The 14,484-nt window shown below is 30.1% G+C and overlaps 1 protein-coding gene across 1 annotated transcript in view; it reads left to right on the forward strand.

The window, feature by feature from the left end:
* The first annotated feature begins 1,121 nt into the window (after positions 1-1,121).
* LOC124356865 (methionine--tRNA ligase, cytoplasmic-like) overlaps positions 1,122-14,484 on the forward strand; it is a 43,979-nt gene continuing 30,616 nt past the window's right edge. Inside the window, 5 exon segments of the mRNA XM_046808140.1 lie at positions 1,122-1,319; positions 4,293-4,444; positions 5,494-5,601; positions 6,162-6,302; positions 13,840-13,947. Of these exon segments, the coding sequence (XP_046664096.1) occupies positions 1,211-1,319; positions 4,293-4,444; positions 5,494-5,601; positions 6,162-6,302; positions 13,840-13,947 (618 nt within the window). The 5' untranslated portion in view covers positions 1,122-1,210.

Raw genomic sequence — 14,484 nt, forward strand, 5'->3', positions numbered from 1 at the left:
ATCTTTTATCATATTTATTGCCCAAAATACACATGATTTACTATGTAGCGTTCCAGCTCCATTATAAATTTTACCCAATGCTTACTGTTTCCTTTTATTATTATGTATATCTATGATGACATTGCGTGCTTATATGTACTAGAATAGAACTAGAAAATAAGTATATTACATATTTAATACAAAGTTATAATAAAAAATTAAAATTTACATGCCAAAAATTTGAAAACCAAATATTTTCCAAATTCTTAGTCCTCTAACGGGTGTTATTTTTATAATAATTTACAAAATGGTTTTCAGATGTTTATAGAAGTAAATAAAATATTGTAACACTTATTGGAGTAAAAACAAGCCTAAATAAAAAAAATAAACATAAATGTAGAATTTCGGAACAAGAGCTAAAATACGTAATTATAAATATAAGGAGTAAAAATATTTCTACGAGGAAAAAAAGATTTTTATCGCCATTCAAGTAACTGTTTATTTCAAAAGTTTATAAATATATAACTTTCATAAAAAGATGATCATATAACACATAAAACTACACAGTAGTTTACCGATCAACTATTCGCACTGCTTCAACAGGATATGAAGAAGAACACAAGAGCTGCCCGGCGCGCGGCGAGGCAGTGACGTACGCATAAATGCGCTTGCGGCGTTGAGCAATACTACCAAAACTGCCAGCTGTTCAACAAAAAACCGGTTCAGTATCGATCGTTAAACACAAAGATTGTCACGTGATGTGGCACAGCCCCGCTACACTACTGTAACATACACCCCTCACAGTCTAGCGGACAAACTCTGAACTAACAGTGCAAAATAGTAAAAACAAGTATATTGCGCGTCTACGCGCTTACGGCGTTCAGAGCAAAGTCGATCCTCGCGCGCATATGCGCTTACGGCGCTTTAAGGGTTAAGACGTTGTCACGTCAAAAACTGGCAATTATGCATATTTAGTCAATATTGGATTTAAACGGAACGTTTCAAGTGATTTTAATTCATGAACTATATGAATGCTTTTATTTTCTGTTCTTATTATGCTTTGTAACAGTCTGCTAATATTGCGTTAGATTTCCTTCGCTTTGCACCGTGGCGCGATTGATGTTACCTGATTGGGCTGATTGAGTGAAAGAGGTTGTTATTTTAGGGTTAGACTGTGAAGAGTTGAATATCTTTGCTTTGCCTTAAGATAGCAAACTATCCTTGAATTAAAATGAAATTGGTTTCCAATAAAAACAATACTGCAGCACTGAAAATTTCAATAGCTGCTGAATTTGGTCTTAAACAGTTGGATATTGACTTTGTTGAAAAGCCTCTTTCAGGTTAGTAACACATTGTTTCACAAGTAAAGGTTTATCCTGACTAATGATAATTGCTAAACCATTTATCAATTAATCATCATATTGATACTCTATATGCCACGGAAAATTGTCCAATTTAATTTCAATATGATGAGATGTGTTTATCAACACTCTATTAGATTGAGGTTAACAAGGTTATGTTTTACCTTAAGGTTGTGTTATTTTGGAGACGTATTTATTTAGTTTAGAGATACCCAATTTTTGCACTAAAATTTTTAGATATTTTTAATATAATGACTACTAATGTAGAAAGGGAACATTTAGGGTCAAGAAACAAGTAGCCTAAGTTAATGTTGGTTGGCTCCAGTAGACAGGTCGACTCTCGGGTTTGTTGGTAGATCTGACAGTTAGGGAGAGTCATGTTTGATGAGTTATCATCAGTACTTCCAATAAAAATAGATAAATTATAAATACTACTCTCAGGTAATTAGATTAGTGTTTGTGTCGTGGCTAGGTTCGACAATCAGGTTGTTAGAAGTCTTCATCAGCATATTTTTGGTTCTTTCAGGCCTTTCATTTGGTCACCCTGATGGGGAGACTTTAATAATAGGCCTACACTTGTTTCTCTGTTGTTTTTGTCTAATTGTTCGATATATTATCCAACTTCGATATGAAAAAATCGTAAACAGTAAGAGCTATAACAAATTACTGTAACAAGAAGAATCTCTTGATTTTAAACACATAAATTTAAGACTAACATTACAAAACCAACTAAGGCCTAGACTTACGGATCAAAGAAACCTTATAATTTTTATAATTTGCCCAGCTTGACAGCAATGAGTAACAGCTTTTGTAAAATGGAGGAAAGAATTCTCCCCATGGGTTTACCAGAAGCCAAACGTACATGTTGAAGCCACTTAAACTAATCTCGTCACTTGTGAGAAATATGTCACATATTTTCCTCATATTCAACACCATTTTCAGTCTCAAATATTATTTATATCTTGCTGTTTATAGTTTACATTAAAAATAATAAAGTAATAAGGTGAAATCATATGCTAAGTTAAATAAATTGTAGTATTGAATTATGCCTTCGGATAAAAACATCGAACGATTTGTTTAAAACAACCGAATACCGAGTGTAGGCTGCTTATTAAAGTCTACTCACCCTGATATCCCTCCTTCTCCTATCTTATTAATCTCCCGCTTTGTATTCAATTCCCTCACGGTGGACAGGGAAACTGTCTATCCAAATATGAAATGGACTGACACTTTCAAGGTTTTATTTTGAAATTGGCTAGGTATTAAACACTCACGATTAGATCCACTGGATTTTATTTTAATTCTAAAAGAATTTTAACAAAAATTCAGGAAAGTTTTGAAATTATTCTTATTGCCCTTTGTGCATTTCAAAAAGTCTAATGAGATATGTTTTGCTTAAAGCTACCTCAAAATATGACTCCATTAGATCAATATATTATAGCTTATTAAATCATAATAAACTTTATGCGTTGTTTGAAAAGACTCAATTAAAAAACTTCATATCTTAATACTGTAGCATGTAATGTAACTTGATTTTCCAAAAACACTTCTTATCAAGTATTCTAAGAAATTTAGTACAGTTAAATTCTTCAAGAATAACACTGTATATCATTATTATCAGTTTATATATTCCTAAAACACAACATTATTGATGAGTAATTTTTCTTTTTATTTTGTTAACAATCTCTCCTAGCGGGTGGTAACGTAGAAAACTGAAATAAATAAGGGGATCAAATTGAAAATAGTAATATTTTAGTTGTATTTATGACAGTTTAAATCCAAAACTAAATATTAACCGTTGTTATTACTAAGTTGCCTAAAAGAGTAGGGTATGATAAGCGAATCCGGTTTTTTATATTGAAATTGGTAAACGATATTACTTAATCATAACCATCAAAATAATCAATCGTTACTGATTAATTATTTAGAACTATTAACTTAAATAATCTATATCAAGAGCTGTAAACACTTTAAAATAATACACGTAGGTTAATATTTCAATTTTACATAACTAATTTTGATTATGAAAAATTGCAGTCAATTTTAGAAAACTACACGACATTGCTTTGAAAGATGATAAGACATGTTTGTCGTGGCTTCAATATGTTGGACTCACACCGAAAAAACCCATTATGTTAAATTCGTGGGAAAGAAACAACTGTAACTGTGAGAGGAGCAAATATGGTCGTCTTCAGTTTTCCTAATTTGGGTTATAATAATTTGTTTGATCACTGTAAATATTAGATTCATATTTCAATTTATAACATATGATTGTTATTGAGGACTATAGGTACTTTTATATCGATTGATAGTCTAGGATTTGAGATCCGAATATTAGGTATCAATGACTACATTCTTCGATATAAAAAAACCAGGTCTATTTATCGTACCCTACACGGCTAAAATATGCTTAGACAATCTACCAGATGTTATTTTAACTGTTATGTGGTAAGATTATAACAATATTTTGCATATTATGGCACTCCAGAACTCCTTAAAAGATATGGAACCAGCTAGCCTTTGGTGGGCTCCATTCATTTTTAAAGGTTATATCATATAATTAATTATATGGTTTTAAATGGTACGAGTTTTATTTTAATTAGTGAAATATTGTATCTAGATACTGTTAAGTTATGATTTTACAATTAGATTCGTAAGATTAAGTCTTTCTACCAATTCTAACTATTTATATGGTATTTTAAATTAACCTTTATGGTATAAACATTGCAACTTTGGGTATATTGGATGGTGGAGAAGGAAAGGATACCAAATTAGGGCAGAAGGGAGTGTTTACTTTGTTACAAATGTCACAAGAGATTGTGAACCCTGGCAAACTGGTCAGATGAATTGGCTAATTATTATAACTCTAGATATACCAAGTAAGTGCATGATTAAATTGAATCTGTTCTATTTAAAATGGCTATATTGAACAAAGCTTAACTTTTTTTACAGAAGGTTGTATAAAAAGACTACCTTTATTAGAGGTATCACCTGGTGACATATTGTTTTCAACGAATGCTGCTTCTTATTTTCTCTACCCTCCTCCTGAAAGGTTAGAAGTAGCAGTTGACAACTGGCTTGACTGGGAAGCTGTGCACTTACAAGTAAGTTGAATGTTATCGCAATATTTTAGAAAATTGGGAATAAGCTTGACTTTTTAGTTTATTCTACATCTGAAAAAACAAAAATTCAGAGAAATAACAATATCAAAGCAATACAAATGTAGCATATACAATATTTGTAAAAATTGAACGTACACAATATTTTTTTGTCTATCTTATCATACTATCTATCTAATTGTAGTTTCCATTTTATGTTTTCCGTTTGCTTGATCGCTTTGGCTTCACTGATACATTACAAAAAAATATTATTCTTTCTATAAATAGTTAGATATAAATTATTAAAAGTAAAATTAGTATCACAAATAGAAAGGAAAAAGGGATTGGGATGTGAAGGCAAAGAAGAGATCTGGGTTTTTATGCTAATTTTGTATGCTCGGGATCCTACCAATGGATCAGGTGGATGAATTATCTTACCACTTATATGTGTTAAGAGATAATTAAAAATCACTTAATTAGTTTTTGTTTGTAATTGTTATTACACATTTTTTCTTGTTTCAGATCCTTTATATTGTGTGTAAGTCTATTTAAATAGTGTTTTGTACAATATGTATTTTCAGCTTAAAAATATGAATGAAGATAGGAACTCAAAACAAAAAGAGACCAGAGAAAGGATGAGAAAAGGAAATGAAGGACAGGAAAGGTTTATCACGTGCACATTTAATTTTGAAAAGAAAAGCACAAGAACAAAAAAATGTATTGTTTTTCCCACTGGAAAGCCATACAAATCTGGCAAATTTAAACAATTACTTCAACAGATGAGTTTTAAGACGTAAAAGATGAAGATGGCATTTGGATAAATGAATAATGTTATATTTAGAAATATTATCAATTATGTATGTTATGTTTGTGTAAACGTCAACCTTTCCTTGTGTAGTATGATGTTAGCACTCTCGGGCGGCTCACTGACATCGCGTTTCGAGATGTCAGCACTTTAGGATTAATAATAGATTAAGCAAAATAGGATTAGAGAAACTCTTCCTTTGAATATTACTCACTATACTTATTAATTAATACTTGGCATATATTTTCAGCCTTCTATACTTCGTTGTATTGACTCCAAAGGACTATTTACTGAACCTCTTCAATCCCATCTAACTCTGCTTGACAATGCTCTTAAAAAGTCCAAGTGTTTAGTCAAGGTAAGAATCAATACATCTTTACAGTCTTTCAAATTACATTGTAATATTTTTGTGGGCAAAACCTCTAGAATTAAAATGAACGTGTGATAAATTTCATATAGCCTGAATTAAAATATAACATAGACACAGTGAATCCTCAGTCTCAGACGATTTATTTTGACAGGATAACTTAATTATTGTACTGTAGAAAAATGTCACCTGGGATTCATAAAGTTATACTACATATATATGAATAGCAAAAAACACAGATTATTATTAAGGAGATAAATGTATTGTAGGCTGTTTGGAGCATTTTAGTCCAGTGTTATTGTATTAATTACTGATTTTATTACTTATGTTATTCCATCCTTTATTAGAATACTTTGTTCATATTGTGGTTTTTGGATGAGTTAATAATATTCTTATTAACAGGGGGTTTAAAAATTAAAGTATTTTTAGTTATATCATCACTCTTTGTGTCATGAAAATTGTAAATGTTTATATCCTTTCTATTCATTTTATACCTATTGATAATTATTTTGTAATTTAGGCTTTAAATGAATACAGTGTGTTTGTCGCAGGATGAAGTATCTGTGGCCGATATTGTTATCTGGAGCACTACATTCCCTTTGTTCACTGAAGAGAAGTTTAAACCTCAACTCATTGACTTAAAGGCACTTGGGGAGTGGTTTTCCACAATCCAAAAACTTGCACAGGTTCAGGTTAGTTTATTTTCTTACAACCATCGAATATGAGTCTTTATAACCTCCTACAGAATTTAATTTATGTAAATCAGTGAAATCTTAGTTGTGAAATCATAATCTTTTTCATTTGCTGTTCATCATATACATACCAGCGAGTCATCTGTACGTCCGATGTGATTACTTATAATAGGAAGGTCCTAGAGACTTGAAACTAGGTATATAGGTTCTTTTTAATCTGTTTTGTACCATTGATGTTTACAGTAAAAAGATCAAAATTATATGATTTTTACCATAAACAGACTGTGCACAATCATGTAACATTTTATTATGTGACATAGTAATACATGCGATGAAGTTACAATTTTTGGATTAGTTGGTACGTCTTTTGTTTATGTTCTGTTGGGTCCTTTGATACTCAGTTGTATTGATTTATTTATATATTTAAAAAGTATATTTTAAACTCACATTAACCCATTGGCTTATACATATTTTTACTATCAGCTCAACTGGAGTTATTCTATTAAAAATGCTAAAAACGTAAGAGTTTTGTTATATGTTTATAAATAATTTATTTTTCACGTTATTTGGTTATATTTTATATCTTTTTGGATTAACATGAAATGGGCTTTAATAATAAATAGATAGTGATATATTTGGTCATAATTTAAAAATAATAATGCTGTACAAACTAAAAAGTTTTGGAATTAAAAATTTTTTTTATTCAAATAATATAAAATAAAATACCCCATTGTTGCTTTTATTTTATTTGAAATGTATTTCTCTACCTAGAAATACTAGAATATGTGTGTATATATATACATAGTTTGTCAGAATAAATGTTTTTTCTAAATACTGAAAATTCCAAGAATATTGACTTTTTTCTCTTGTAGTACACTAATATTTTTATAGTAAGTTATTATTCATTTAAATTTCAATTAACTGTATTATTGCAGTTTTTCTTATGTGTTACAACAATATTAGTCTAATTTATACTAACATTTGGTTGAAAAAGGAGTTTTAAAAGATTATTTAGATGGCGCTGTACTTGTCACGGAACGGTTCCGTGATATAAATTTTGAGCCCAGACTAGCTGTCACGGAACCGTTCCGTGATACAAGGCCAATGGGTTAATACAACCACCAGTACACTATAAATATAGTTGAGAAAAGTGATGATTTCATTTTTTGTTGACTGTTTCATCTCCAGCAATTTATAGTTACTGTACCTTACCAATAGCTAATTTAGTTCTTGCTTTGTTAAACTACCCTTCTCTTACCATTATTCTGTTAATGCATCAAGGCTCTTGAAGTTACAGAAAGATAAGTCTCATACATACGGTATATTATTTATAATGGTTAAAGGATATAAATGGTTAGGTTTGTGTCTTAATCAGGTATGCTAATTAAATTTTGTTATTTTAAATTTTAATAATTCTAAGCAATTATTAAATTGTATTTAGAAGTACTTAAATTCTATTGCCTATTATCAAATTATGAAATAGTATTTCTATTTGGTAATAAAGCCGACTGCTAAAATGTAATAACCATATTGTATATTGACCATATTTATTTGACTACAAATCCCTTACTTCTAAGAATGAATAACCATCAGTCTTCATCCAATCAGCAAGGTGATAGATTAGTTTCTAAAAATGTAATGGCCCATAACAATGATTTTAATAAATGTTATTCCTTAAAAGTGATTTGTACAGTATCAACAAGTTCCTCCAAAGCTTGTATTGACCACTTGGAACAAGTATACCAGTTGTTAAAATCAAAATTACCATTTGGAATGCATAACAATAGTTTTAAATAGAAATATAAATTAACTGTAATGTTGCAGACAATATATAAGATTTATATACATTAAAAATTTACTTATCTGCTTTTATATTTGTTCGATATGCATTTCACTAAATTTTTTTGTATTTAGCCATAACTTTTGAAAAAAGATCTTTCATAAACGTACCGTAATTTCATGTAGCATTTTTACAATTTGAATTTGTAATTTTTTTCCACATAATAAGAATTTGCAAAATTGTTCTAGTGTTCAGCTGATGTTAAAAATTTACTGTATTTACATTTTGTTTATTTCTAACACTTTATACAATGTTCATCATATCAGTTTGAAAATGGAATATTTGAAATATTACTGAATATTTTAAAAACTTTTTGACTTTTTATTCTTTGATTTCTAGATTAAGAGGTGGCTGAAATGTATTCTCTAGGATCTGGGATTATTGAGTACCTCTTGAAAGAAAGGAAGATATGCGGGTTTTCTTTAAAGAATTTAGAAAATATGGGATCTTAAAATGTGTTTTTATATATTTATGAGATGCAGAAGAAAATAACTGTATAAACAAAATTTTTCAGAGAGAGATACCAGAACAGTGTTCTGATGTATTCTGTCTGAAATCAAACATTTTGAGTATAGATATTGTGATTATATGAATATATTGTCTCAACACAACATCGACACAACTGTTGGGGAATTAATATTCACCTCGAGACTCTTATGACTATAAATAGCTTCCTGTTATTTCTAACACATGTTCAAAGGGGACCTATAAATAGTCACATCTTTGAAGTTTTAAATTGCATATAAATAAAAGGCTATAACCAGAGAGTTTTTAGCTTTAAAATTTAATTAAAAAATATTCCATATTTACGTCCCTTGACAGTATCAAATAAAAGAATTGAAATGATAGTGTCAAACATACATAGGGTCAAAAAGACCATTGTATGGCAGTTGTGATATTTCTTGATTGCTGATGTATTGGAGTAATGTTTTATGTAATCAACTTACTGAGTACTGTAGTTCACTATCTGTGGAATTCATATCAAGTTGTTATCATTTACGACTCCTAGAAACATGAATGAGATCATTGTCCATAGAACACCATCACTGTTAAAGAATTCCTAAGATGGTGTTCCTAGGAAGTAACAATGTTATTGAAGCAATTTTTATAAATTTTTGTAATAAAACATTGAGTTTACCCAATAGGTTTTAGAGAATGTGATATTTAAAAATATAATACTCAATAATAATGAAAAAAACAAAAATGGTAAAACAAATACTCATAATAATGAACCCTGATATGGATATAGTTTATATTCTAGTAATAGGTAATAATAGTAAAATGGTAGTCTTTTCAACTTAGACTGCTAATTGGATTAATTATTTTCCATTTAAGATTAGATAGTGGCATTGTGATATGAAATATAATTGTACACTGACTTGTCCACTGTAATGTCAACCATTTACTTTTTAACAAAATTGTTCTCCTCCTAGAGTAAGTACCACATATAGAACTAGTTATGCTGTATAAAATTAGCAAATCTCTTTTGAAATTTGAATTAATTTATATAACGAGTTTAAAGTATGTTTGAAACATGTAAACTCAAGTTCATATTAATTTTTTAATTTCTTACTGTAACGGACAATGTACAACTTTATAAGTACCAATTAATAGTGTCAATAAATTAATTTGTTTATTTTGTACTACTTCATTAGTCAACAATTTCACCTCATTTGGTGTATTCTCGAAAATAATGGCTTGTTCTTAAGATACAGTGTTTCTATAGTTTAAAATATTGCTTATTATTTTTCATAAAAATAAATTTAATATATTCAGATATAAAAGCATTTGAATAGCAGTAGATATTAAGTAGCATAGTTTAAATTTAATCTGACCTAATATCATAGTATAATAAAATATGTTGTCAACCACTATCAAATCAAATCAAATCAAATATTTATTTGTTGTAAACATGTTCACATGTATAACAAAGTCAACTTAAAAGGTTACTTAACCTAACTTAAAGAGTTAACAACTTCGTAAAATTCTGTTACATCGTATAAGCAGGTTGCAACTAGAAAGTTCTTTAGTTTTTGTCTAAATCTAGTGAGTGGCAGCTCTTTAATACCTTCCGGCAAAACATTAAACATTTTTATGCCTTGGTATAGAAAACTCTTCTGAGTTGCAGAGTATCTGCATCGTTCACTTATAAGTTTATTTTTGTTTCTAGTTGCATAGTTATGGACCTCAGACATTGCAGGCAAAAGTGCCAAGTTCCTCTTAACAAACAAGAGTGTGCTCTATCAAGGGCAATAATTAAGAGGATAATATAATTGATAAATAAACCTGCAGTTGAACCTAGGTCAATTGAAAATGGATACAAATATAACACAAACCACTGCTATTAAACCAATTCACTTAGACTCAATAAAATGTTGCTGATTTGTTTTAAAATCTGTATTTTTTATTTTTATTTTCAAATAGAAATACAAGTAAACATATAAATTGAATTATTATAAAACAGGGGTTTTAACACTTAAAACACTTTAAGAGCTAATGTCTGATTAATTGAACCTCGGTTTTACTGCCAAAAACCTTCTTTTTTAACAGTTCTTAATTAGACTAAACATTTTATACATCGAGAGATTCCATACGGGCCCTGAGAAGCGCGACAGGGGAGTGGTGTGGTACGGAGTGGGAGAAGCCGTCAAAAGAGGGGAGATATTGTGGGTCACTATTGTCAGTGAGCTGGATCTGCGTGCTGCGTACGATTATTTAAACACATGTTAGACAAATTGGCAGTTATAGTTAACATACTTCCAATAGTAACAATTAAAATATTTCTATCTGAATTTAAACGTTAATGTATACAATTGAAACAAGAACAATATATTGTGTTTACTTACTGAATACTGTAAACTGGTTACTGTGGTAGAGCTTCGATCCCACTTAGATTAAAGTCACCATTATCATCATCACTGCCACTCTCACTCATGCTGCTGTCACTGTCACTATCATCTTGTAAATTAATGACGATATGTTCTGTCATTTCGTCAATTTGAGGCTCTAACCTAATGTAGTCTTCCTCTACTTTTTTGACGTGGTTTACACGAGATAACCATTCTTCAGTAGTTATTTCCTCAAATGTTGTTTCCACAAGCTGCTTTATTATTTCAATTGAAAAAGACACATTACGTTTAGCCACCCTCTGTTTCATGACACTCCATATCATTTCTATAGGATTAAGTTCGGGATGGTAGGGAGGCAAACGCAGAGTTGAATGACCGTGTTCAGCCAAAATTGCATCAATTTTGAACATTTTAAATTTAGGTTTGTGTAAATTAATCAAACTGTACAGCTCCGGTTTTAGGCTACTTGTTTGGAAATTTATATTTCTGTCTGATAGCCATTTAATCATGTCACCATTTCTGGAATTAGATGTTGGCGCTCGGTTAATTTCGACATTGTGGTATGGGGCATTGTCAATCACAATAACAGAATGTTCAGGGAGATTGGGAATTAATTTACTTTTCAACCATTTCTCGTAATTTGCTAAGTTCATATCGTTATGGTAATCGCCGGTTTATTTGCCTGATTCAAAAGTTAGCAACGCGTTTTTTATAAATCCTTTCTTGTTTCCAGCGTGTACTATAATTAATCTTTTTCCTTTGCTAACTGGTACTTTACATCCCTCATTGCTGTCTTCAGTCCAGGCTTTAGGGGTTGCATGAGTCGTATGGACATAAGTTTCATCCATATAAATAATGGGTCTGTTCTCAGATCTGTACTGAGTAATATTTTTCAAAAAAATTACTCTTTTCTCTCGGATGTTAATTTTTTATACCAATACTTTTCTGTCATTAGTAGTCTTCTTCCATCTAAAATTCATTTTCTTTAAAATGCATCGAAGAGAGAAAGAACTACCTTTAAAATTAATTGAACTCTTCAGAACAGATAGAGATTTTATTGTTGGTCTTTCGCCATGAATTAGGTGAAATTCATTTATAGTCCTAATAACACCTACATCGAAATTGTCTAGATCGGTTTTAGGTTTTGTACAATTTCGATTCTTTTTCGGAGTGCTGAATTCTGCATTGTCTTGAATTACTTTTTTCCTCTCAGAAACTATTTTTTTTTATAGTTGTCAATGGCATGCCAGTTGCAGCTTTTACACGGACGAGAACATTGTTTATGTTTATTGCGGCGCCACTTTCTTTCTCATTTTTCATGTATTCATAAACGTTTGCTACGATTTCTCGAGCTTGGCTATGATATACTTTACCACTTCCAACTTTTTTCATGAAATTTACACCCGCCATTTCAGAAATATCACACGGAAATCCTATAAGCAGTAACGGCAGCAAAACAGTGCAAGTATCGCAGAGGCAAGAAGAGTGTTGAACAAGCAAGCGCGAGGTCCGCACTACACAGTACACAGCTCCGCGATACAGACTGCGGAAGCGTTACCCCCACTCCTCCAAATGACAAGTAGACCACTGCGCATCGCCAGGCCAGGGCCCGTATGGAATCTCTCGATGTATACAGTGTGAACTTTATACCTTTATTCAGTTTAAAGATATAATTTTTTTCCCAAAAACACAAACAGACAGACAGCTGGTAAACTAAAAAAGGACTATACTTTATATACAATGTCTCACTTGTTTTGAACTGACAGATCAAATGGTGAAATTTGATGGAGTAATTTGTGGATACTATGTATATGTATATGTTCTTATAAATTATATATATTCCTGGTGCCTGTAATTGTGATAAATGAATATTATTGCATATTACAATTTCATTTATATTTTTTTATTAATGATATAATGTAATTGCTTCATTGTAAAATAACATAAATAAATTCATTTTGCATTTATTTTTTCCCAACAACAAATATTAATCGAGTTAAAATCTAATAACATTCTTCTCATAATATTTGTTTTCATTAATAATTACATAGCTTTTGCTAAAAATGTTTTCCTCTTTGTTATTTCCAAAGATAAGAACAGCATAAGCCTGTATTTTTATACATAATATAGTGTTTTACTATAATGTTTTTTTATTTAAAACTGTATAAAATTTATCTAGTTTACTAAACATTATGTGTATTAAAAATTGTTCCAATTTTACAATTTTATTTATTCTTTTTTGAGTTTTGAGTAAAATTTTTTTTAAACTGTATACAATTTTCGTAAAATTAAAAATAAGAGGCTGTGTTTTATTTTTTCCATAAGTATAGTTAGTAAAAAAATCAATACGAAAATTAAATTATTGTAAAATATAGAAAGATACAGACATTTTAATACAACATTCCATAAAAATTAAGGCAGTATTATTTTACTTTATAACAAAACTTAGATTAAATAATCATTTTATCATATTTTTATTGTAGTAAGTAAATCTAACACTTAATATGGTTGATCCATGACAAAATAATGAAGAATTAACTGTCTGCACAAAGACAAAGCAGTTAAAATATTGTGCACAATTACAACTCATTAACCAAACAGAATGTAATTTAGTCCTTAGGTATTAGAACCTACCTTTCTTGTAGGGTGGGAGATTGAAAATAAATTTGTAAAGTTCTTTGATCCCCAAATGTTGCTATATGTCACATTAATAGAGTCATTGATAGCATTATTACCTAGATTATACATTTTAAGTATAAAAAAAACAAGAAGAGTTGTGTTTGAAATAAGTGTGGAAGATGTATTTTGTTTTTATTTTAATTTCAGAATACTCATATATTTGTTTCAGGCAAGTTTGGACAAATTGAAGCCTGAGGGAGGAATGGTTTCACTCCAAAGTATTTCTTGTACCACTTGGTATCCATCAAGTCAGCCTATCTTTTCATCTGTCTCTGAGGTAGAGGACTTTAAAATTGTAATATTATGTGCTACAATTTATTAAATTTTTATTACACTGTATTATTATCTTGTGCGTAGCTTATTGCATACATACTAACTAGGGATGCAATTATCTAAAGTTTTAATTTTATCAGACCATGCCTTTTTGGATAATACAAGTTTTGGATAAGGCGAAAAATTCAAAACTTGCTTCTGGTTGATATATATATATATATATATATATATATATATATATATATATATATAGACAATAGGCAAAAGACAATAGACAATATACTTTATTCATAATCATTGACATTACAATGGTGTCATTACAATCAAAATGTAGTTAAAGAAGTTGAGATGAATCACAGTGGTCAAAGAGATGTGGTCAAGTCATTATTCCTCCAATTGAAAAAATTCACTATGGTGTAGAAATGGCAGTCTAGAAGCCAGTCGATTAGTTTTAGTCTGAGTTGCTGCTGCCCTGTGGTGTTGTTCTTGATCTTTTTTGACAGGAAGTTAAGAAATGTTGCACTAGCATATGTAGGTTGTT

The sequence above is a fragment of the Homalodisca vitripennis genome, chromosome 3 (genome assembly GCF_021130785.1).
Source record: "Homalodisca vitripennis isolate AUS2020 chromosome 3, UT_GWSS_2.1, whole genome shotgun sequence".
NCBI classification, from domain to species: domain Eukaryota; kingdom Metazoa; phylum Arthropoda; class Insecta; order Hemiptera; family Cicadellidae; genus Homalodisca; species Homalodisca vitripennis.